Source organism: Arvicanthis niloticus, chromosome 19 (genome assembly GCF_011762505.2).
Source record: "Arvicanthis niloticus isolate mArvNil1 chromosome 19, mArvNil1.pat.X, whole genome shotgun sequence".
NCBI lineage: Eukaryota > Metazoa > Chordata > Mammalia > Rodentia > Muridae > Arvicanthis > Arvicanthis niloticus.
In genome coordinates this window covers 6,647,381-6,673,853 of record NC_047676.1, presented here as the reverse complement: position 1 = coordinate 6,673,853, position 26,473 = coordinate 6,647,381, and the positions used below count along the sequence as shown (strand labels likewise).

Genomic DNA, 26,473 nt, shown 5'->3' with positions numbered 1-26,473 from the left:
ATGGTTACTCTCAGTTCATGTTTTCCTTCTTATACAACCAAGGATAGGTTAACCAAGGGTAGGTTAACCTAACCAAGAAATAGGACCTACTCGTACACCCGATATCAGCAAGGCTTCTGGCCTCTATTAAACTAATCAAGATAAACCCTTCAAAGGAATGGCCTGAGGCTTGTCTACAATGTGACTCTAGATTTTATCTATTGGCATCTAAGATAAAGATCCCTTCTTCACCCCTTGTTACTTGAATGCAAACACACCTTAAAAACATGTTTTAAGTTTATTATTTGTGCATGTACACATCTGTCAGTGTGGGCCCATACATGGTGGTCAAAAGGCAACTTTCAGAAGCGGGTTTCTTCCTTGTCTATTACATGGGTACTGGGGGAATTTTCCAGTCATCTGGATTGTTGCAAAGTACATTTAACCCACAGATTCATTTTGTTGGTTCCAGCTATATCACTTTAAATTGTAACATTCCTTCTGAGTGCCAAGTCTTATAGCCATCTCCTAAGTCTATTAGAGTCCAGCTTTCAAAGGGCATAAGGAATTTAGCAATTTCATGAGTTGAAAAGGTCATAATCCATATTGCATCCAAGGCTCATGCCAATCACTTCATTCTGACCCCCTCCAAAATAAAAAGCTAGCGACATGTTCCCAACATATAACAACATAGAATATGCCCATTCCGAAACAGAATAATCAGAACACAAGGAGTGACCAAACCTATGACTAAAATTCAGTATGACAAACACAAACAATCTAACAGTCCACTTTGACATGTGGGGCCTCTGATGAAAATCAGTTGACTGCAAATGGCACAGGGAATGCCACCATCTGGCTCTGCCAGCAGGACTCATTCCTTTGTCTTATCTCAGCCCCTCTTTTTTTGCTGATTCTTCAGCAGACCATCCTTGCCCCATGCTCCTGCGTCTCCAATATCTTTGGCCATGCATTTAGTTATATAACAGATTGTTATCTTCAGACGAGTGATAGGCAGGATTCTGATTCTATAATGACTTCTTTCAGTCATATTGAATACATCATATTATTTGTAAACAATGCCTCATGTTTATCCACACTCTGCATTAATGTGTGATATACTTCCATAATATCCATTATGAAATAAGTTATAAAAACAGACATTGCTACACTATAGGTATTAGTGTAGTTCGTTTGCTATTATGAAGTGTGTATACTAGAAAAGGATCCTGCCAGACTCGTGGTATGTAGGTTTGTCTACCGCATGAATTCATCATGAATTCAATACACACCCTAGGGAGTGAACTTAGTTAAGGCTTTGTGTGGGAAGCCATGGCAAGGCCTTACTCTTGGCGAACACCCTTGGCTTTTGTATCTACTATTCTTCTTTCTGCTTACCTTCCATGATTCACTTGTCACTTCTCAGAACTTCAAACAAGGCCTCATAGCAACCCACCTTAGTAACCCTTCCTCCTGATCTCTAGATTTAGACAACATCCTGCTAGACAGATGTTTTTTGAACCCCTGGTAACAGAAAGGCTTTGTAAGAATAACATAGTTAGACCCTGCAGCTGCAGCTAGCTTCCTCCACCTACAAAGCCCTCTTTCCTTTCCTACCCCTCCCATATCCTGTTTTTAGAGTATATAACCGATGTGAACAATAAAAATTTTGCTAGCTTGATCAGACTTCTTGACTTGCTGTGCCTCCTTATTTTCTCATGAATCTCAGTCCTCTCCACAGAGTCTAAGGGTCACACGATTGTCCAGCTGGCCTGGTCAAGTGGCGCCCATAGTGGGGCTCTGAGACCCCCAGAGGGGACCACCACCCCACCTTTGAGAGGCAGCGGAGCAGGCATTCAGGAATTCGGGAGTTCCCTGACGCTGAGACGGGCATTTGGTGAGTAACCAGGTAGTACATTATATAGACATGGGTCAGACTATTTCTCAGCAAGATTTATTCATTTCAGGGCTTAAGGATTCCCTTTGAGACCCAGGGAGCCAGGGCTGAAGAGAAAGACTTAAAGGGATTTTTTGATTACCTTTGTCCCTGGTTCCCCCAAGAAGGAACTATTAATCAGAAGAAGTGGAAGAGAGTTGGTGATTGTTTACAAGATTATTATAAGACCTTTCTTTGGTCCAGAAAAGGTCCCTGTTACAGTTTTTAGTTACTAGAATCTCATTCATGACCTATTAAAAACTCCCAATGTTCAAAATGTCATTGAAGAGGGAGAGAGGGCCCTACGTCAGAGTTTACGCCCTCCCTCTGAATCCCCTTGTTTCCGACTACCCTCTCCAAATTCATATCCTGAGAGTCCCCCACTTGTAGAAATTTCTCAAAAGGCACCTTTAACTTTGCCCACTAAAACCATTAAAGCCACCCCTCTTTGATTGGTCTTGAGGACGAAGGCAGAGAGAAACCCCTCGATCTGGGAGATGGAGCGCCCTTGACAAGGAGGCTGCTCGATATCCCAATCCGGACTGGCCCCCTCTCGAGAAAACTGTGGCTCTTTCAACTTCCAAAAATCCCGAGCCATTCTCTAATCAACTTCTCCCTCATTTCTATCTCCCGACGCCCTTTCAGTCTTCTCCTCTTGATCAAGTTTTTCTAACAAGCCCCCTCTCCTGCAGGCATGCTCCATGGCTACTGCCGACTTGAGTGTCCTCACATATTTGGTCCTTAATCGCCAGGAACAACTTTCACTTTTAAAAACTCTTCATGACCTGGATAAACAATTAGCAGATCTCTCCCTCCCCCCAGGCCAACAACATTCCTTTCATGATGAGCCCCAGTCCCTTAGGAAGAAAACTGGAAAGGCCCCTCAAGCTGTGCTCCCGTTTCCACTTTCACTTCTCGAGGTGTGTCTGTTCCCTGAGACACAGGTGACAAGCCATCTTCTAGTGAGGCTCACCCTCATAATCCTAACCCCGATGGGATTGTTAGTGAGGATGAAGATGACAGGGATTCTGTGGCCCCAGCTGCCCCCGAGAGGCCAACCCTAGACCGAGATACCCTTGTGTATACTCCTCTTAATTTGTCAATTCTGGAAAAACTTAAATCAGCCACCTCTAAGTACGGTCCAATGGCCCCCTTTACCTTAGTTTTACTGGAGGCCTCTACTGAGGCTTGGTTAACTCCAAATGAATTTTTTCAGCTGGCTCATGGTGCACTAGAGGGAGGAGATTATGTATTATGGAAAGCTGAATTTCAAGAAGCAGCTTGTAACCTGGCCCTTCGTAACGCCAAAAACCCTGATACCCTTGATTGGACGGCTGCCAAACTTATGGGCGAACCACCTTACAATACACCCGATGCCCAGAGACGTTATACACCTGGTCTCTTGGCTCAGGGCGGCAGTGGGAGCTTGGAGGAAACTCCTGCCTAAGAATACTGCTTCGGGAGCATTGACTAAGCTCAGACAGGGTCCTGAGGAATCTCATAATAGTTCCATAGTAGACAGCTCACAGCCTCCTCAGGCCTCAGGAAGACAATAGCCCCTTTATTATCATTGAGAATTGTCTTTCCATTGTCTCCACCAAACACATAGATGGCATCCTTATATGCTACGACTGTGTGTTTGGTGTGCTGGGTGCCCATGAATTGTCACAGGGCGGGAGGCGCAGCCAGCGATGCACTGTTTCCAAGGGTCCAAAGTTCAGCATCAGGTACTCAACACTGTCTGAGCAGCTGTGGTCAAATTCCATGCTCAAAGTCACCTTGGAGAGCACCCCTCCTGTCAAGGCCCCCGGCCCAATGGGGCCTCCAGAGCCTCCGGAGCCCACCATCCCAGGTTCAGTCCAGATAGGCCACCAGGTTGTGGAATTCATGGCCATTGACTAACATCCATCATCCCTTTGCAGCAAACTCATCAGAGAAATCCCACATAAAACTTCCTCTGTCGCCACAGAACCTAATCCAGCTTTGGTCTCTCACCAACCTGCCCTACGTTCCAGCTCTCAACCTCCTCCTCCCATTTCTCCTTCACAGGATCATGCCGTGCCAGAGTCGACTCCCTCGTTAAGAACAGTTTCTCATCATTCTTCTTTACATCTTGTCTTTTCCCTTGTAGAACAGACGGTTGCTGCCATCAGTGATTCTCACCCAGAGCTCACGAAAGAGTGCTGGCCTTGTTATCATTCTTTCCCTCCTTTCTATGAAGGAATTGCTATCCCCCACAATAATTTTACTCTTTCCACAGAACATAGTTCCTGCCGTTGGCAACACTCCGCCTTTAAAAGATTTTCTTTGGAGATGGTCTCAGGATCTGGTACCTGCGTCACCCCTCCTGGGAACAAGCTGCCTCCTACCTTTGCTTGCATTATAACCAGACTCAACCCTCTTTTAACCTTACAGGCGACATTTACCTTATCCCTCTTGAGGATCCGTGGTAGCCTTGCTCCTCTGGACTCACTCCATGCATACACCTTACTACCTTTAAGGCTTCAAAGGATCCTTTGTGCAGGTTCTCCCGTGGCTAGCCTATTACTCCTCAGATGACTTTTCCACTTATGGAACCAAGAGGAGCGCCTTTCCTGGACCTCACCTTCAAGACACAATGAAGTTCTCTGCCGACAAAAGCCAGAGCCCATCATTGCAGTGACCGTTGCAGTCATCTTGAGGCTGGGGGTGGTGGGCGCTGGGACTGAAATTTCCTCCCTTGTCCTCTCCAACCACTACGACTCTGAGCTTAGTGCCACCCTTGACCAAGATGTTAAGAGAGCGACAGCAGAGCATCGAAGCCCTTAGTGAGTCACGTTCCTCTTAGCTAAAGTTGTCCTTCAGAATAGATGAGGCCTAGATCTCTTGCTCCTTCAACAGAAAGGACTCTGCGCCACTTTAAGGGAAGAGTGCTGCTTCTTTGCAGATAAATCAGGGGCGGTAAAAGATAGCATGTGCAGAGTTCGAGAGGCTTAGAGAAAAGATAGAAAAAAGAAAAGAAAAAAAGCGAGAGCTGGTATAAGAACTGGTTCTCTACCTCGCCTTGGCTTTCTACCTTGTTCCCTTCTATCCTTGGGCCTCTCATTGGCCTTCTCTTGCTCATTTCTTTTGGCGCTTGGGCCTTCTCCTGCCTTACTATTCTCATAAAGATCTAGGTAGACAACCTGCCGGCCAAGCCACTCCAGGTCCATTACCTAAAATTGGACTCTGATAATAAACCCACTCCAGAAGCTGTCAAGCGCCAGTAGTGTTTCAAAGTTCAACACCACCACCCTCCCCCAACTCCCTAGAGTGGCTGCCTTTGTGGGACATCCTACCATTGATCCTCCTCTGTAAAGGGAGATGCTGAAGGCATGAGACAAAGTGCTGCAGGGATACCTCTTTCTTTGGGCTCAAAGACAGGATCCTGAGAAGCATGCCTGATTGCATATGGGTTGGCGTAGGTCACTATTCCTTGAAAAAGCGCCTGGGAGGCTGGAGCTTGGCCTCCCCAATCAAAAAGTGCTTAGCCCTTCAGTGCAACGCCCGAAACTCAAAGATCAGGCCTCTGCTTCCCCCTCCATGCTTCCAGTGCTCTATTATACAGGGAAGGGGGAGATGTGGGAAGCCATGGCAAGGCCTTACTCTTGGCAAACACTCACCCTTGGCTTTCCTATCTACTATTCTTCTTTCTGCTTACCTTCCATGATTCACTTGTCACTTCTTAGAACTTCAAACAAGGCCTCATAGCAACCCACCTTAGTAACCTTTCTTCCTGATCTCTAGATTTAGACAACATCCTGCTAGATAGATGTTTGTAGAACCCCTGGTAAAGGAAAGGCTTTGTGAGAATAACTTAGTTAGACCCTGCAGCAGCAGCTAGCTTCCTCCACCTGCAAAGCCCTCTTTCCTTTCCTCTCCCTCCCCATATCCTGTTTTTAGAGTATATAACCTGTGCGAACAATAAAAATCTTGCCAGCTTGATCAGATTTCTTGACTTGCTGTGCCTCCTTATTTTCTCAGTCCTCTCCACAGGGTCTAAGGGTCCCACTTGATTGTCTAGCTGGCCTGGACAGCTTTGTCATACTATTTAATTTGTAGCGTTTCCTAAAATGTTTTTCTGATGTTAAGGTGTGAAGAATAGAATAAACAGCTTCTATTATCAATTAGTATCTTGCTTTCAACCATTCCTACACTTTCACTGAGTTTGGAACAACTTTTCAACATGTAGCTACAGTCTTTACAAAGTTCATCTACAGTATCAAATTTTGGTGTTAAATAAAGGAAACAGAATTCTTTGTTGTACTCTTGGTATCAATAGGACTTTTCTGCAGTATCCAAGCGCTGGTGTCCTGGAGAGGCTAAACACATCTACAGGCCTCTAGGGTAAAGTCTGATGGCAACAGAGTGTGGAGGGGAGGGAAATGCCTCCAAGGCTTTCCTACGTTGATTTGTTGATGTCATGAATGGCATGACCAAAAAAACAACTTTGCGGAGGACATATTTTATTTCAGCGTAAAGGTCACTGTTTCTCTTCCAGGGTAGCTAGGCCAACAGGTGAAGTAGAAACCATGCTTCATGGCATGTCACTTAGTCTCCTGCTCACCCAAGAACACTTCCCCAGGCGGTGCTGCTTGTCCTGGCTGGACTTTACAACATAAGTTAACAATCCAGAAAACGTTCCCAGAGAAGCTCATAAGGCACTCTGATCCACGAAAGCACACGTTCGGATAATGTTGGGCTTTCATGCTTACGCAGACATAAGGAATAGCTAAGCCTTTGTCCTTTTCTGCACATAAATAGGGTTTCCCTCAGGAGTGCATTACTGAGGTTGAACGAGGACTGAATGACAACTAATACCTTCACCACATCCTTCACATAATAGCACCCATGTCCAGGATGAAGATCATTGTTATTTAAGATATGAAGAAACACTAGGAGCCGGTCCCGCTCTTCAGAGTTGAGCAAGTTTCTCTGCACAATGAGTGTCACTGATGGCAGAAAGCGTTGACTTCATGTTAAAGCACTCAGCGCTCTTCACATGCACATGGCTTCTCTACTCAACGGATTCATTTGTCTTGGGTAAGGTCTGAATATTTAGCAAGACTCATATCACATGTCACTTGTCAAATTTCTATTAAGAATGAATTCCTTGATGTCTTTTAAGGGACGAAGATCGGAAAAAACATTTGCCACATTTTTCACATTTATAGGGTTTCTCACCAGTATGAACAGTCTGGTGCTGATTGAGGCTATCGAGCCTAGAAAAGGCTTTCCCACACTGTTCACATACGTAAGGTTTCTCTCCAGTATGAATTCTCTGGTGTGCAGTAAGGGCTGAGTAATTAGGAAAGCAATAGTGACACTCCCTACACTTGTATTCATGAATTTTTTGGTGTTTTTTAAGGTCTAAAGTAGAATAAAACAGTTTTCCACATTTTTCACATTTGTAAGATTTCTCCCCAGAATGTCGCAATTTGTGCCAAGGGAGGTATGAGAGAGTAGAGAATGCTTTCCCACACTGCTCACATTTGTATGGTTTTTCCCCAGAATGAAGTCTTTGGTGATCCTGAAGGTGGGGAAAAGAATAAAACCTTTTGCCACACTCTCCACACTTGTAGGAATTCTCTTCCGAATGAATTCTTTGATGACGTTTAAACAACGCAGAAGAGTAAAACACCCTGTCACAGTCTCTACACTTACACGGCTTCTTTCCACCATGAATTCTCTGATGGCGCTTAAGCAGTGAAGGATAGTGAAAGGCTTTGCCACAGTCTGCACACTTGTACGGCTTCTCTGTGGAATGAATTATTTGGTGCTTCTTAAGCAATAAAGGACAGTAAAATAGTTTCCCACATTCTTCACACTTGTAAGATTTCTCTGCAGAATGAATTCTTTGATGGACCTTGAGCAGTGAAGGGTAGGAGAATACTTTGGCGCATTCTTTACACTTGTAGGGTTTTTCTCCAGTATGATTTTTCTGATGTCTATAATGTGTTGAGCGAGTACTAAAGGCCTTGCCACATTCTTCACATTTGTAGGGTTTTTCTCCAGTGTGTATTCTCTGGTGTTCTGAAAGATTTGAATGAGTATTAAAGGCCTTACCACATTCTTTACATTTGTAGGGTTTTTCTCCAGTATGAATTCTCTGGTGTATAGAAAGTCTTGAGCGAATACGAAAAGCCTTACCACATTCTTCACATTTGAAGGGGTTCTCCCCTGTACGAGTTCTCTGGTGTTGAATAAGCAGTGAATTGCAATAAAAGGCCTTGCTGAAATCTTTACATTTACTGAGTGTTTTTCCTGTTGACCAAAAATTGATATATGAACAAAAGCTTAGCACATTCTTTATATTTTTTCTGCTTATCTTTAAATGGAGACATTTATTCATACTTACATTCTTGATAAATCAGAAACAACATGATATTCCTGCACCTGTATTCATTTAGCATAATTCAGAAAATACAGTAGGAGGAAACAATCTAAACTTCTACTGAAGTCAAAGCCTCCTGATCAAATTGAATATAGAAATGATGTCAACCAGGTGGTGGTGGTGGTGCATGCTTTTAATCCTGGCACTCTGGAGGCAGAGAGAAGTGGTTATCTGTGAGTTCAAGGCCAGCCTGGTGTACACAATGAGTTCTAGGACAGTCAAAGCTACACAGAGAAACACTATCTCAAAGAAACAAACAAGCAAGCAAACAAACAAACCAACAAAGGCATATCATTCAAAGTTAAGTAGCTAAATAAGTAGTAGTTATCTCTGACAAAAAATATCTTAAGGGCATTATGTGAACAAAAATAAATACCTTAAACACACATAGATATTATACATGGACATACCTGACATTATCAACTTGGAACACAGGAGATAAATGGTGACAGAAGCAATACAGAAATACCATTTTTTATCCTACATATGAATTTTAGAATTTTTAGGTATGAATTAAAACATGCATAATAAATATGTCTACAATAATCTTAATACACTTCATGGATTTCAGACAGCATTTATATTCTATTTGGATGACAAATATCTCGCTATCAAAACCATGTAAAAAATTTAGGTTAACCTATGAATAATGGCTTCTGCTAAAGACAATATATTGTCAATGAAAAATTGTTAAAATTGGCTTACTTTGTAAAAACTATTAATTTACAAGATGAAACACAAAACTCATTCTTACACATGAATTGGAAACACACAGTTCTGATGCTCACAGAACTGAACTCATATACATTGTTATCTTACTATCATTGGGTAATCTATTCACAAAATTATATAGGCTACATATAGACAAATGATTACAGATTAACCACTGCCAAGTAACACACAATCAAACTGCTAAGAAAAAAGAACCCTGAACCCACAATATTCTGAAAATATATTGATGAGCTATTAAAATTCTTCAAGTTTTGGGAAGTTTTTAATCTATGACTATATTTCCAGAAAGAATATACATTCTAAATCCTTAGTACTGAGTGTGTTATAGGAAAAAAAACCCGATGATACATTTTCATCGTTCACAAGGATGTCTGATGAAGTAATTCGAGTATAAGTGAATATGAAATATATTTATGTATGAAGTTATTGTCTTACAATGGATTCACACATAGGTTTTTAGAAAATCTGTGTGTCAATTTTCAGAGGTTTAGAAAATAGTGCAAAGTCAGTTACAATGTAAACTCAAAAAAAAAAAAAAAAAAAGAAAAAAGAAGTTCTTTGAAGTCAGTGTAAAGACCAGCACATCTTGATGGTGATCAGGGAAATACAAGATTTAAGAAAATTAAACCATCATAATCATCTGAGGAGAGCTTTTTTGACAAAAATCATGAAAGGAGAGACTTTCTAAAGAATGACTTTCTCGACAGCACTGTCTCAATGCATATGGTGAAGCCTGGCTTTCTGTTGGATCTTTGGACCTCAACTCTGTCCTCTCACCCCCCTTTCCTACACACCTGGGTACACAGTGGCTGCTGTCGGTCTCTTCACATCCCAAGGTCCTTGTCTTTGCTCCAGAAACGTCACCAGGAATGGCTTAGAGAGAGAAAGACCTGTTTGTAGGAAAAGAGAACAAGATTGTTTAAGTGTCCTTCTTCTGGGAATGGGTATATCCCTTTCAGTACAGTGTTCATAAGGAAAGAGATGTTGAAATAAATGATTGCAGACAATTAGTTCCTTAAATGTCTTCTGACAAGACCATTACAATATGTAAAGGATTATACAGTGTGCAGATTCTGAGTTTAATTTAAAGGGAAAGGCATTAAAATTGAATTGTTAACATTCTTTTTTTCAATACATGCCTATTGCAACAGTTTCTAACATTCCCAGTTCTGCCAAGGATGCATTCTATCAACACAGACAGGCTAAATACACAAAAGAGAAAGCAATGTTTCTCACTTAAGCATATTCCCTAATTTTTCTTTAATATCAAGAAGAAACTTGCTGTGGGAAAGCATAAGCTCCTGTGAGATAATGTACGGAGGAAGAAACATGTTGACAGTGAAATAAGAATTCAACGGGGATGTGATCCTCACCCAGGAACACAAGGTGGCTGTAATTCTCCAGTATCACATCCCTGTACAGATTCCACTGAGCAGGCTCCAGACATTCCCTCTCTTCTGCAGAGAAATCAATGGCCACATCCCAGAAGGACAGCATTTCCTGAAATTAAGATCAATGAATGATACCATACTTTAATTAAGACCACTATTAACAGGCATTGTGGATCTAGACATACTAGTTCTCTGTCAATGTCACACACACACACACACACACACACACACACACACACACACACACACACAAGGGTAATTTGAGAAGAGGGAATGTCAATTGAGATTGTGCATTCCACATTCCTGTATGCAACCCTGTAAGAGGCTGTTATTCACTGATAAGAGACAATCTACCCCACTGTGAGTGATGTAGCCCCTATGCAGGTGGTCTTAGATGGTGTAAGAAAGCAGAATTAATAAGTCATAGACAGCAAGCTATTTAGCAGTATTTCTTCATGACCTATGCTCCAGTTTCTGCCTCCAGGTTCCTAACTTGACTTCACTCAGTGATGGACTGTTACCTGAAGTTCTAAGTTGAAATAAATCCATTCTTCTCCAAGTTGCTTTGGTCACAGTACTTAGTTTAGCACTGTAATAGAAACTCTAACTAACACAGGCATCTTGTGCTTTTTTTTCTACAATGCTATATTTTGCCCAGGATGAAAAGAGAGCTGCTACTATAGGTTAGTACTGCTCCTTAGATGCTTCAGATGTGGTCACATGATCTCACACTGGGCCCATTTTCAAGGAAAAGGAAGGCAGAAGATACTACAAGCCCATGTGGATACTCTACTTTTAAGACAGATGCTTCCATGGAAAAACCTGTGTTTAGTGCCACATGCTGGTTTCATCCATGACACATACATTTCTCAGAGGATAAAGTCAGGGTGAAGGAGAAGGAACTACCTAACACTTTATATGTGAAGTGGAAAGCAAGCCTACAGTCACGAGTATGAAATGTAATGCAAATGTGGATTATGATGCAGTAGCTCTGGGCTGGGGTCTGGATTCCTTAATTTGTACATAGTTCAGTAGTGATTCTAACAACAGTTCACCTAGAGACTCAAGATGGAACAGCCAAGGGATGGAACAAAAAAAAAATAATTCACAGACCTTTAATCCCTCTGGCTAGAATATATACATGCCCTTAGTACTCACCTTTAATCCTAAACAATGAAGGCAAAGTTAATTTGTGAGAGAAAGCATCCATGTTTGAAAGTGATGTCTAATTGAGTGGCAGAAAAGATGGTGAATCAGAGAAAGATTTAACAGAATAGGACATGCCCAACTCTCATGAGAAGGGAGAGAAAAGGGAAGCTACTTAAGGGAGAGACAGACAGTACAGGAGGAAGAGAATACAGTACAGAAATACAGTAGAGTTCATGGAGAGTAGAGCAGCACAGAGCGGGGAAGGAGGCAGTTTTACCGGAGAGTTTTACAGAGACAGATTGCAGACCGAACACGCTACACACAGGTGAAAACAGAACGAGCCAGAGAATGAGAAGCAACCAAAGGATTAGAAAAGATTGCTAGAGTTAGTTTGAGGGCAAGCAGAGCAATTCATTAAGAAGCTGAGAAGCAGGATTGAGTAAGTTACCTGAGAGAGGAGTTTGAGTCAGAACAGCTGAGTAGACCAGCCAACCAGAGATCAGAAAGAACAAGAAACGATGAGTTGGTTCAGCAGCAAGTCTCAGAGGCTGAAAACATGCTAGGCCTACATAAGACTGTATGGAGGTTAGAGGCTTCCAGGATTAAGACTAGGTCAGCAGGCGAAGGCAGTAAGCCTGGGAGATGACAACAGTTATTCTGGCAAATAAAAAGTATTTTTATATGTATAAGTATGTAAATCTCCTCAAACATTATTTTTTATTATTAAAATGTCGAAAGTGGTGTCTTGTACACTCCTAAAATGCACACACCGTAGTTTACACACACCCAGCACCCAGGGTGACAGTGCTGTGAGCTTTGTCCTCCTAGGGCATCATTTCAAAGCATACAAAGCTAAGTACGTCTTCAGTCTGCAGCTTTCTGATGTCACTGGCCAATGAGAAAAAAACATTATATTTCCAACATCTGTGAGTTACAACTCTACACATTTAACGTATGAATGGGAACATGGGATACATGTCTTTCTGTGCCTTAAATAATTTTCAGTTTCAGCCACATTTCCTCAACTTACATGACTTTCTCTCTTTTCTTTTTAAGTATTATTTAATAATGAAATTACTTAATAATTTAATCATAAATCAAATAATTAATTATTAAATTATTTAATAAATTATTTATTAATTAGGTAATTAATTAATTAATTAATTAATGCATCATTGGGATATTTCCCAATCTCTGTCCTAACTCCAATCATGTTCTTTCCTAAATTCCTTGACCTTATGTTCCAGACATGTATTCTCTTCTAAGATCCATGAACTAGCTACGGATATTTGCCTATATGTCTAGTCCCTTTTGATCAAGTTTTAAGTCCAAATAGACAACTGCTGTTTATGCCAAGATATGAGTGGCACTGTGGCACCTATAGGGATACCACTCCATACTAGTTAGTCATTGTTGTGGTCCACAGGTATAACAGCTAAGGACGACTGTTTATTGCTTCCCTCCCTTGGAAGCTTGCAAAGCAGCTTCCGGAGCTGTGAAAAACAATTCTTAAAAGGCAGAGCTTCAGGTCAGATCCAGCTCCAGTCCTCTGAGTCTTGGGTCTGAAGTGCATGGTCTTTTCAATAACGGGAAGGAGTAGCTATAGTCAAAAGACTCTTGGTAGGGATGAAGCATACACTTTGGAAAGAGAGATTATACTGAAAAAAAAAAGTCTTTAATCATAAGGGTAGAGTGAACAAGTAGTGAGGAGGCCAGCAGACTTCCACGTAGACTGAAGGACGAAATGGATAAAACCCTGTCATTTCTCAAGGAAAACTCAGACAGGCTCCGTTGAAAGCGATTTGCAGCTAGCAGAACCCTTTTCCATATTTACAAGGAAATGCAAAGCACAGATTCCACTCTTCTCTAGGAGATCGCCCACAGCAGGGAAAGGTCAGCCTGGAGAAGCGCGGTAACTCTGGGCAGAGTGAAGGTCGGAACAGAGAACTGGAGCAGGTCTCCAATGGTGATCTGACTCCAAGGGTCAGTCCCTAACGTGCCCAGCACAGGCCACCACTGTTCCCTGTGGGGAAGTGCCTGTGGTCCTCAGTGCAGGACACCTGCCACTGGGATCTCAGTTAGCTGGGATTTTAACCAATATAACTAAAGCAAACATTTCAGGGGAAGTTGAGACTTGCAACATTCACTTCCTGTGAAGAGGAAATGCAAATAAATTCTGGCCTGAAGGGATGAACTGTGATTTATTTAAAACAGCGGCAAATTTATTGTAATCCCTGAATTGGGAATCCAATTTGCCTCCTCTTGAACAAAGGCTGGTCTAAGAGACTAGCCTATACAACAGGACGGACAGAGCTAAACTCACAAGAACTCTTGTATTTATGTTCAGTGTTCCTCAGAGATAATTTTTGGCAGAAGGAGGACAAACCTCAGTCCTAGGAAATTGTAGGGAAGTCAAGGCTAGATGGAAAGAGTGCGGTATTACTCACGAGGCTCCACACAATGGTGACTCTCCATTCAGACTGGGTTTTGTGGGAAGCCATGGCAAGGCCTTACTCTTGGCAAACACTCACCCTTGGCTCTCCTATCTACTATTCTTCTTTCTGCTTACCTTCCATGATTCACTTGTCACTTCTCAGAACTTCAAACAAGGCCTCATAGCAACCCACCTTAGTAACCCTTCCTCCTGATCTCTAGATTTAGCCAACATCCTGCTAGATAGATGTTTTTAGAACCCCTGGTAACGGCAAGGCTTTGTGAGAATAACTTAGTTCCACAGCCGCAGCTAGCTTCCTCCTCCTGCAAAGCCCTCTTTCCTTTCCTACCCTTCCCCATATCCTGTTTTCAGGTATATAACCTGTGTGAACAATAAAATCTTTGCCAGCTTGATCAGACCTCTTGACTTGCTGTGCCTCCTTATTTTCTCACGCATCTCAGTCCTCTCCACAGGGTCTAAGGGTCCCACTTGATTGTCCAGCTGGCCTGTACAGGGCTTACATAGCAATTAAAGAACACATTGCATTAAAAATACACTAAGTGCATCATTAACATTGCACTGACCTTTCCCAATCTTTGAAACACAAAAGTCATTAATTTTTCATTTAACTTAACACATTTTTGCAATAGCAAGACTGTAATTGGAATCCTAAAAAAAAAACATGATAGGACATATGCCACGTATTTATTTAAAAAGCACAATGAATTTAAATTTTAAGTTCATTACAAATATCACAGGATTTCTTCTGTACTTCCGATGCCTAGACATATCCAGATTTTAAATAATCAGTAAGTGGTGTATACCCAACAAACAGTTCTGACTCACATTCTCATTCACTGACTTACTTTTATGTAACTACCACAAAGAAATGAGCAATGGAATGCAGAATTTAAGGAGGTGGCCAGCCAATCTGCACATACACTTTACACCTCAAATTATGTCACTGCATTTGAAAACAGCTTTGAAATGGACCCAATGACTGAGACTTTTATAAACCCCAAAGACAAAGTAATAAAAAATCAGTGTTTCTCAAGTCTATTTCATGCATATGTGTTTGGTTTATATTCAATTCTGCCCAAATTATGTCTCTAATTTCTCTCAATGGTCTCTGACACAATCATTTAGATGACCAAGAACTGGATGCCATTGCCCACCTTACTTTCCCTTCTGAGTTTCCAAGAATGGCCTGTGTAACACAGCAAGGCTGGTACCAAGAAAACCAGTAACTCCTCCCGACATGTGGTCACTTACACACGTTAGCATACAGTGAAAGATCCTAGGAGAAGCAGGTAGGACTGGATACAATGGCGCACTAACCTCCAGACGGAAGAGGAAGGAATGGTGAGTTGTTTTGCTGGTTGAATGGCGTGATGCCGCATGTAAATGATGGTGGAGGATCTGGTTGACATTCCCGAGGAGCAGAGGAAGGATTCTGATTTGGCTAACTAGAGATGCACTCTACCCACTTTGATGTGCGGTGTAAGAAAGGATAAGGCATCCAAGAGGCAGAGAAGCAGGGAGGGAGTATGAACCGCCGTGGTCTGCATCAGAAAAGGAGGATTCCAGAGTGGGAACGAGGTCTGCTTACTTTAAATTACATAAATACATGAATTTCTTTAAGTTCTTCCTCACCCTGCTGACCTGATACAAAAGCCTGGCAATTTAAAATAAGGTGAGCTTTTTCACCTGCTCCTGGGACCCCTACTAATGGACTGGCTCAACAAGTTCAAAGCCAGATCGAGGCATGTTCATACAACAGTTGCGGGCCAAGTAGACATCCTGTTTTTCTTGAAAAGTAATTAACCAAAACTTAGGGATGGAACCCTTCAAAGGCTTAAGAAACTCCAGCCCTGAAGGTGAAGCTGGGCTTCAGCTTTCTCAAGCCTCACTCTGGTTGCTTCTCTCCATGTGTCCACTGCAACTATGTTCCCTCGCCCCTAGTCAAAGCTTTTCTTTACCAGGTGATTCTGGCAGATTTGTCTGCAGCGCCCCAGAATCTCCCAGCTACGACCTGTTGTGTCTCAGATTTTTTTCCCCACCGTTTAATTCACCAACTGGCCGAGAAAAACAATGGCAATCTATACTCCATGATCATACCTAGGCCTGCTGTGGAACAAGTGAGAGGCAGAAAACCCATCTATTCGAGATGTACTGAGAAAACCGTCAAGAACCATCTGAGAGAGGGGGTCAGCTAGTAACAGAAAGTCTCCCCAGCCAAGCGGGAATCAAGTGAGCTCCCAGCACTACCTGAGATGCAAGGTAGTCAACTGACTCACCAAGCCTGGCAATCCTGATCCTTACACCATATCCCACTCCTGTGCAACCATCCTGCACGCCTGTCCCAGAAACCCATGGTACACTCGGGTTGTGCTCAGAGTTCTGAGAAGCAGCAGTCAGGGCACCACCAGGCACGCCCTCTCCCCAGCCCTGACCAGTAGAATCCTTATGGACCAGTATGAAAGGACAGCGCAGGTCAGCTTCTTCCGCCCTCCCATCCACCACTGCTCTGCTCGCTGCCAGACGAATCCCCGCACCTCGCACAATGCCTCAGGCTGCGCTGCTCCCTGGACCAACCTCCATGTCAGAGATGAAACTTGAGAGCTGAGCAGGACAGCACTCTCGCCCAACTTTGGGGAAGCAGCACACTTTAAGACAGAATTAGCAAGTTCTGTTTCCGGAGTAGGTCCTTGTGACGATACAATGACTACATTTCCCACAAGTCTGTGCGAAGAAATTCCCGGAAACCAGGTAAGGAGATTTCTTCTGTTCCTGGATTTGCCCCTGCAACCCGCAGAAGAGTATGGGAGAAGCCTACTGTGCTTGACAGCCATGGGGAATCAGGCTGGTTTTCACTTCCAGATCCACAACATGAGATATATGAATATAATTCAAGCCTTTGACAGAAATATTAGGCTCACCAGTCCTTTCTTGCTATATGTTGTGATTTTAATCTTATTACTCTCTGCAGAAAATCAGCATGACGAAGCAATCACTACGGTGGGAATAAAAAATATCTTTTAAAGACTTTTCAAACCAGCCTTGGTGTGCCTGATTGTGCTCTTAGCTGCTTGGTGGCTTATGGCAGAACGACCCGGAATCCAAAGCTGGACTGGGTAATTTATAGAGACCTTACTTCTGAATAAAGTGGCTAGGGAGCTAGTTTAGGGTAAAGCCTTTGAGTATAATGGCTTTGGCTTAACACTACACATACCCAAATAATGGCTCCTGTACCGATTCCCCGTGTGAGCCGTATATACATCAGATTCTACAACTGGTAAAACTGTATTCCTGTGAACATTGCAACCCAGAATAGGAAGTGGGCCAAGAACACACAGATGGTTTTAATAATTGAACAAAGCTAAAAGCCCCGCTCTTTGAAGCTTATTTGCATAAATTTCCCAGAATCCACCTCAACATCTTAGCACATGTTAAGTCCCCCATCCAGACTTTCATCGGTTAATCCATATAAGAAACTTAGTTTTTGTGAGAGAAGTCCCAGAATTTCACCAACTCCACTTTCCTCACAAACTCTATTGAGCATTCGCCACCATGTTTGTTTGAACTCATGTTTACTCTTCTCCCAAGTGGAGGAACACAGCTCCGGGGATCACACTGGTGTGTGGAATGACTCCTGGCCAATCAACCACTGTTGGAATTCCCCATGTCTGGTGTGTCTTGTTCAATTTCTTATCTTTTCTGATCCTGAAACTTCCTACATAACAAGAATTTGAAAGTCAAGAGCATCTCAAACTTCCCTTGGTTGCCCCAACTTAGGTCACAGAAATGATTCTTCCTTGAATGCAAGGATATCAGAGATCTTCATGAGGATATTTTTTTCCAAGCATGGTTAGGCTGTGTGTGTGTGTGTGTGTGTGTGTGTGTGTGTGTGTGTGTGTGAAGTGCTGACTGGTAAAACTGCAGCAAGCAATCAGAACTCCTCTGCTGTCTTCCTTTCTCAATAGTGGGTTCTCTATTTAACTTAGGAAGAGAAGGAAGCAGTATCCTGTAGGTGGAACTAATCTGCAGAGTGTTCCGTGATTCCCACCTAATCACAACATTAGGGGCTGAGACGCATGGAAGATTCCACCGGAAGCTGCATGGAAGATTCCACCGGAAGCTGAATTCACCGGAAGCTGAATTCTTAGGCAATATTTACTTTTATTTAGGCTACATTGGCAATTTTATCTTTGACAACTCTTAAATACTTTTTTTAAAAAATAATTTCTGGATTTTTAATTTCCTCCAGTGCAGCATTCTGAAAAATGTGGTCTTTAGCAAGAGTGACTTTAAACTCTCAGATTTGCGGGCTCAGGAGATGATGGCTCAGTAGTGTGCTTGAGCACTTCCTGTTCCTGTAGAACATTAACCCCAAGGCTCCAACAACACACACCTGTCAGTTCACACGGACTTGTATCTTCACTTCCAGAAGATCTAGCTCCCTCTTCTGACATCGTCGGGCTCGTGCACATATGAACAACACACACACACACATAGAATAAGACAATAGTTTGTAATCTCATGCTTAAATAATAGAGAAAGAAGTAGTGTTCGAAGTGTATTGTATGGAAACAATGCAAATTCTTAAACACTGCTCATGGGTATGTAAAAAGCTATAGCTGGTCAAAGCCCAGTGAGACGGATTCCTCTCTATTTCTAGTGCACTTCTTAAGCCCCCGTTTGTCCACCACACACTGAGCCCATACTGTTTCCCTAAATATATTGCAGGATTCTCCATTACTGCATCATTTAGAGGGAAGCACGTGATCTGACCATGGAGATCATTTTGTACTTTATCTCCCTCGGGATAGGGTAAATGGTAACTCCTTTAAAAGGTTGTTCAACGGACTGTATTATATAATGTTATATTTAATCCACATATTTCCTCAGATCCTCTCTACAAAAACAGACTTTTCTATCCATTCATGCATATACGGAAGGTTTTTTACTTACCTTATGGAACTCTTCCCTTTTGGCTGTCCACCTTCTGGACTACTTCGATGATTATTCTTTCCTTGGTTCCAAATCGTCTGCCTATGCTTCACATGCGGATAATACTGAGTCTCTCTCTTGGACAGGATTAAATGGAGTTTTCTTTAGCAATGTCTAGCTTGTGCGCATTCTAATTCAAAGAAACAGAAAAGGCATCATAGAAGACCCAGCTCAGTTTTCTGCTCTACAGATATAAGTGGCAGGTAGGAAGTCCCTTTAATCACTCCCTACCTATCTTGTTCATACTACAAACTATAAATATGCCACCTTATCACATACATCCCTGCAAATAAAGGCACCCTTCTTTTTCATTTCCTCAGTCCCTGGATCACGTTCTCTTTCTGTTGCTATCAAAAACACCCTGACCAAAGCATCTTGGTCACCACCAAAGTGATTACTTGGCATACAGGTTATAGATCACAAAAAGATTGAATTATTTTTTCTCAGCTTAATACAGGGTAGTTATGTAGGAAGAGATACCTCAAAAAGAGAAAATACCTCCATCTAGATTTCCTAGGGCACTTTATCTTGAGTAATGAGTGTGGGCTCTGTCCTTGGTTAATGAGGGATGGGGCTTCACCCATGAAGGTGATCCTGAGCATTATCAGAAAGCAGGCTGAAGAAGCACGGAAGTAGCATTCCTCCACAGCGTCTGCCTCCGGTTTTCTCTGCTGACTTCCCTCAGTGATAGGCTGTCATCTGGAAGTGTAAGCTGACATAAACCCTTTTTTCAAGTTGCTTTTTTTGTTATCATGTTTTATAACAACAATAGAAGCCCCTAATGAATACAAACTATCATTGACAGAAAACAGGGCAGAAAGTCATGGAAGGAACCTGGAAGTAAGGGCAGAAGCAGAAAACATGGAAATATGCTGTTTACGGGCGGTCCCCACTGGCTTGCAGTTTGATTCATTGTAAAAAGCACAGGACTAATTGCCCAGGGTTGGCAATAGCCACAGTGGTCTGAACCTTCCCACATCAATCCTCAATCAAGAAATTACCCCACAGTCTATAGGCTAGTCTGATAGAGATAATTCCAAAATTAAGGTTCCATCTTCCTAGAGGACTTTAAGTTGTGTCATGTTGGCAGAACCTAACCATCCCTATTTGGAACTCCATGTTACTTGTTTTAAATAGCACATATGAATTTTCAGATGCTGAAGAAGGGAAGATATCCATATGTTGGAGGAGAAACCTTTGCCCAACGTGCATGAACAAAGTGCTAAATCAGTTCTCTATGCTTGTGATGATGCACCATTGTTTTCTCTCCCATGTGACCTTGACATAGATGGTCTATTACCACTTTACTTAGGCAGGTTGAAAAGTGCCATATAATCTTTAATACATTAATAACAAATATTGCCCTGTTACTTTTATAGATCCCAAAGTATAAGTAATGCAATGGACATGGGCTTGTTTTAGACTCTTAAGATAGGAAGGGCCACCGTGTATGTTGGTGGCACTATGGGATAGGGTCATGGGCTTATAAACAAAAGCAGTGTGTGGTGGTGTGAATGAGGACACTCCCTACTCCAAGCTCATAGACTTGAACTGTTGGTCTCCAGTTGATGGAACTATTCTGGAAGGATTTGGAGTGATGGTCTTGTTCAAGGAAGTGTGTCACAGAGGGATGGGGTAGAATTTGAGGTTTCACAGAGCCCACACCATTCACAGTTGACTTTCTCTGACTCACGCTTATGGATCAAGATGTAAGCACTAAGTTACTCCAGCGCCATGCTGCCTGCCTCCTACCACACTCCCTACCATGGTAGCCATCATCCCTATTTCTCTTGAACCATGAGCCCAAACTAAACGCTTTCATTAACAAGTTGCCTCGCTCATGGTATTTTAACACAACAACAGAGAACTAAGACAGGTGGGGAAAGACCAAACATTGTTGTTCATCTGTGAATCAGTGTAACGGGTTATTTCAAGGTCCTGCCGATACGATTTTCCCACTGGGATCGTCTGTAGCCTCAAACCAATGACCTAAATAAACCCTTTCTTCAGTTTCTTTTAACAAATGTTTTATCACGCAAGTAACACAAGCCTGGACATCACTTATCCACTTGCTTTTCCTTCAGTGCAGGAACATATTTGATTCAACTATAAAATAATGAATCTCATGAATATAGGCTGAGGATTTAATTTAAACATGATGTATGTAGGTGTTGTTTTTTTTTTTTTTTTTTTTTTTTTGCGTGTGTGTCTGTGCATCATGTGCAAGCAATTGTCAGTGATGGTCCAAAGAGCATATTAGGTGCCTAACCCTCAAGAGACTTGAGGCCCCAGGGAGTGGGTTGGTCTGGCGGGGTGGGGGGGGTTGCTGGGTGGACATCCTCTTGGAGACAGGGGGGAGGAGGAATGGAATGAGGAACTGTGGGGGAGGGACCTGGAGGGGGCAACACTGGACCATAAAGAAACAAAAGTAATAATAATAATAATTAAAAAAATAAAGAAGAATGTGTCAGATCCCTGGAACTGGAGATACATAGAGTTGTGAGCCACCAGGATCTCTAGACCAGCCACTGCTTTTAACCATTGAGCCATTTCTCCAGCCCCAGATTCAGACATATATCCTAAAGTAGTGAGTGCACTAGCGAATGAAATTAAAGACCATCAACAACAAGTTTAGGTATCATGAATAAAGGAGACCTGTCCTTCACATGCCAACCAAATTTTATCTTAAAAAACAGAAATAGACAATCACAGTGATACCCTAACAGAATAAAAGAGGCAGGGAAACAATTGAAAGGATGTAGAAAAGAAATCTTAAAATGTCAACACCCATCCATGTTGAAAAAAAAAAAATCGCAGTAGAACAAGAGCAGAAAAGAAATTTCCAAGTAATATCATTTAAAACGAAAAACAGAACAAACAAACAAAAAACAAAAAAACTAAAAATATATTTTAAAAAACAACAAAACAAACAAAACCCTTGGAGTTCACATTGCACATTCAGGGAAAACCTGCAGTCCTCTCTTCAGCCATTCAGTCTCACCCTGCTTTTCGACATAATCCTAAAGTACTGCCCAGAGTTTCCATACACCACCAAGGAATAAGACTGCAGGAAGTCAAGAGGTGAGCAGTCATCAGCCTGCCTTTTCCACCTGTCACCCTGCAGGCAGAAAACCCAAAGGCTCAACTAAAGACAATGGTAAGTAGTGAACGCCAGTAAATTTCAGGGTCTAAAAATTAAAATAAAAAAAATATTAAATACTTGTATTTCCTAAGATCACAGAGCAACCTGTCTGGAAAACATTCAAGGAAATAATTCAATTTGTGATACTATCAAAATATTTGAATAAATTAAACCAACAAAGTGAGAACTTTGTACAAAGGAAGTGATAAAATGTCCATGAATTTTAAAAAAAAAAATACTTGAATGGACGAAATACATCTTCTGCTCAGGGAGTGGAAGAATTAGTAGCATTGAAATGTCAGTTCTACAAAATTCAATCTGTTTCCAAAGTACAATGTCCAGCTAATTTTCAGTGGAATTCCTTGTGACCACATAGTTGAATAAGGTGACTATGGAAATGGATTCATTACATGTGGAAGTCAATTTTTACTTATTCGTGGGCTTTTTCTCTAGTGTGAATTCTGTGCTGTCTAAACAGTCCTCTGAGACTGTAAAATACCTAGTCATATTCATCACACTTGTGCGGTTTCTCTCCCTAATCAATTATTTGATGTTTCTGAAGTTCAGGATGATGGTAAAAAGATTTTCCCACAGTCTTCCCACTTGTAGGCCTTATTTCTAGAATGAATTATTTGATATTGCCTGAGGCTTAAAGTGGAACATTTCCCCAAATGCTTCATATTTGTAAGGTTTTCCTCAGTATGAAGTCATTTGTGCCAGTCAAAGTATGTAAAATTACAAAAGGCTTTTCCACATTCTTCACACTTGTGAAATTTCTTTCACACTTGTGAATAGATTCGCAGGTGGTTAGAGAGCTGCCATTAAGATTATAGGCCTTGTCACGCACTTCACACTTACAGCGACTCCCCAGAGAATGAATTCTTTGATGATCCTTAAGGCAAGAGGGACAGTAAGAGGTTTGCCACACTACACACTTGCAGGATTTCAGTCTAGTTTTACCCACTTTCTGCAGATTAAAGGGTGAATGATTAGAGAAGACTTTTTCACATTATTCATACTTGAAGAGTTTCTCTCCTATATGAATTTTCTAGTGTTCAAAAAGTACTGAGGGGGGACAACACGGAGGGAACACTGAAGGCCTTACCACAGTTCCCATTTGTAGGGTTTCACTAGTGTGCAGATTCCCTGGTGTTTAATAAGGAGTGAGTTCCAATCAAAGTCTTCACGACATTCTTTATTTGTATAGGGTTTTGCTCCTGGTGAGTAAAAGTTAATACATGAATAAAAGCTGGAGACATTCTTCATATTTACAATGTGGATCTTTAGTATGCGCTTTAAATTACATGTATATTTTCATATATAAAAGAGAAACTATAGACAACTTTTCACGCCTATATCCACTATAGCATAAAATAAAATATAGTATCATATAAAATACAGTAAGTGGAAACCATATAAAATTCCAATGAAATAAGAAGAGGAAGACTAAATAGACAGAGAAGAGACAGAATATTATTTGAGGTTAAACAGCTAAGGCAGTTGTTATATTGGTAACAATGAAAACTCTTAACCATGCTATACTTACAGAAATAAACCTATTTTTTTTTTAAAAAGAAAATTGTATGAATAGACACATACATGAAGTATAAAGCAGCCAAACTTGGGGAAAAGGAAGCTAATGGTGACTGTGAGATTGGATGGACACAGATCCAGAACATTTGTTTGCTTGTTTGTTTGTTTGTTTGTTTGGTTGGTTTATTTAGTTTTGTTCTGTTTTGTTTTGTTTTGAGGCAGGGTTTCTCTTTGTAGCCCTGGCTTTTGTGGAACTCAGTCTGTAGACCAGGCTAGCCTGAAACTCGTAGAGAACTTCCTGCCTCTGCCTCTTGAGTGCTGGAATTATAGGCATGCACCACCACTGCACAGCTATAATTTAAATCCTACGTTGGAATTTCGGTTTCAGAAGTTACAGAAAAGACTTGTTGTATAACAGACAGACTGTGTATAATGCTATCAGTAATACACTTTAAGTATTTAAGACAGGAAACCTTATGTCATATTTTCGCAAGAAAATAAAGACCCCAAAAGATAACAAATTATGAAAAAAAGCAATCAAGTTCCCTTATAAGTGGCAGGGTTTTAACAACCCTGTAAGCACAGCAGAGGTCACTGCCGAGAAAGGAACTTCAGAGAACTGAAGCATCATATACATCTGGAAGATGTCCTCCTTTGCTGGCAAGGAGCACGAAAGGAAAGAGCTACGTATGATTCCCACCACATCGTCATGCCTCAGTGCACATGGAAAAGTCTGGCCTTCTGTTGGCTTCCTGGTGTTCCGCTCTGTTCTCTGTCCACTTCATTCCTGTACACCTGGGTGTATGACAGCTGTCTGAAGGCTCTTGTCTTTGCTCCAGAAATGTGACCAGGTATGGCTTACAGATCATGAGACTTCTCCTCAGTGAGACTAGTTTACTCTTAATGATCACTAATTTTTCAGCTCCATCTGGGCCTCAATCATGTGTATTTCGCTCACACTCCTATCCTCCAAACTACCACAGGACAGCATTTGACTTAGAGGTTTTCTAACCCAAAGTCCAAATACCACCAAAATCTTTCTCAAAAATGCACTGCTATGCTTGTCACAATATCTCATGACCTGGTATCAGCTTCTGTTGTGGTGAGCATTTTCTTTGCTGTGGTCAAACACTATGACCAGTAGCAACATGGGGAATAAAGGGTTTGCTCCACTTATGTCAGGAAGTTCTCATGCCTATGACTGAATGTGCGACTGTGTAGAACATGCATTTGTGCAAGGATGCTCCTTGGGTTCCTCTGAGTGACTCCACTGAGACACATGAACAAAGAAGAGTAACAGTGTGGCAGCCATTCATTCTTTTTTAAATTTTTTAAAATTTATTTTATGTATATGAGCACACTATCGCTGACACGCCAGAAGATGGCACTGGATCCAATTACAGATGGTTGTGAGCCACCATGTGGATGCTGGGAATTGAACTCAGGACCTCTGGAAGAGCAGCCAGTGCTCTTAACTGCTGAGCCATCTCTCCGGCCCAGCCATTCATTCTTATATTACTTTCCTTCTGTTTATGATTTCTGAGGTACACTCTACAATTTGTATCAGTTTATCAACTTTCTGCTAATACATTTTACTTAATGTGACCTTTGAGAGCACATCAAATTCTGAATAAAGTCAACCGATATTGTTTACAGCCTCAAACCTGGCTCCCAATATATCCCAACACATTCTACAAATTGATCCTTCTTACTGATTTAATTGATCCTCCTTATTGATCTCTTACTAATCTGTGTATGTAAAGCTAGCTGAGCCACCAGACAGAATATGAAGATAACTTTGTCACTTCCTCAGAAGACCAGAAAGACCTACATATTCCAGTGTAAATGTAAGCCATGCCTGCCTCTCAGAAGACAAGATATAACAAATAATCACTGGTAGAAAATGCACAAACTATTGATGAGTTGAGACACTGAAGAAGATGGCAAACGTAGAAGTATATTACATAAAGAAAAGGGGGCTGGAAACACAGCTCACTCTAGGAGTGCAAGCTCAGAAGTGAGGTCTGGGTTCCATTCTCAGCACAGAACATGAACAGTAGAAGAAGTCATAATGTTATGCTTGCCTGCTCCCTGCTCACATGTAGAGTGGCAAGGCAGGACTTGACGGATAGCCTCTAAATTTCTGGCTCCTTCCTTCAGATGTTAAGAGTGGAACAGGTATCCAATTTACCTTGTTTTAGGCCCAACTAACACACTAAATTCTGAATTGTCTCCCTCAGAAAGGCAACTGGAAAAGAATTATATGTTATATTGATTAAAGGACAATGAAAAGAGGCTACAGCCCAATATATATGGCCCTATAATACATTAGGAAAGTTCTAGCTCAGGAGGGATCACTGTTATTTTCAAAGCCCAAATATAAATAGGCATTATAAGGTTTGGGACTAAGAAATGTGGATCAGCAGAAGAAAAAAAAACAAAACCCAGAAAATAAAAACAAAAGCACTTCCAAAAAATGAACATATTACTTGGGTGAATCTTAATAATTTGAAGGAGAATTTAAACAACTAAATAAATAAAAAATAAAAAAATAATAAAAATATCAGCATGTTAACTGCATAAGAAAGCAATGCTATGGGAAATCAATCCTGCAAGGGTTAGAGAGATGACGGCTCATTGCTGTGAGCAGTGGCTGCTTTTCCAGAGGACCAGGATTTGGTTCCCAGCACTGACATATTGGCTGACAACAATCTGTAACTCCAGTTCCAAGAAATCCGTCACCTTCCTATGTCCA

General features: G+C 41.5%; 2 protein-coding genes across 12 annotated transcripts in view; both read right to left on the bottom strand.

The window, feature by feature from the left end:
- Positions 1-258: 258 nt before the first annotated feature.
- LOC143433725 (uncharacterized) lies at positions 259-19,128 on the bottom strand. 10 transcript variants are annotated; one of them, XM_076916351.1, is made up of 6 exons: positions 18,445-18,985; positions 16,589-17,046; positions 10,433-10,559; positions 9,854-9,949; positions 8,084-8,197; positions 259-7,966 (listed from the first exon to the last, which is right to left on the bottom strand). In XM_076916351.1, exons 2-6 carry the CDS (start codon positions 16,883-16,885, stop codon positions 7,032-7,034), a joined length of 1,569 nt encoding a protein of 522 aa, XP_076772466.1. In that variant the 5' UTR covers positions 16,886-17,046; positions 18,445-18,985; the 3' UTR covers positions 259-7,031. The 10 variants fall into 10 exon arrangements, with proteins under 10 accessions (XP_076772466.1, XP_076772471.1, XP_076772465.1 ...); XM_076916356.1 differs by lacking the exon at positions 18,445-18,985 and adding exons at positions 12,048-12,074; positions 15,372-15,595 and having other exon boundaries at positions 259-8,197; positions 16,589-16,720; XM_076916350.1 differs by having other exon boundaries at positions 259-8,197.
- Positions 19,034-26,473, bottom strand: part of LOC117723832 (uncharacterized) — a 28,566-nt gene continuing 21,126 nt past the window's right edge. Inside the window, exon 5 of one of the 2 annotated variants that reach the window (XM_034523389.2) lies at positions 19,034-19,173. The gene's annotated coding sequence lies outside the window, so the exon portion shown is untranslated. Of the gene's footprint in view, positions 19,174-23,296; positions 23,403-26,473 lie in introns of those variants that run through there. The other variant, XM_076916360.1, reaches the window with a different exon arrangement.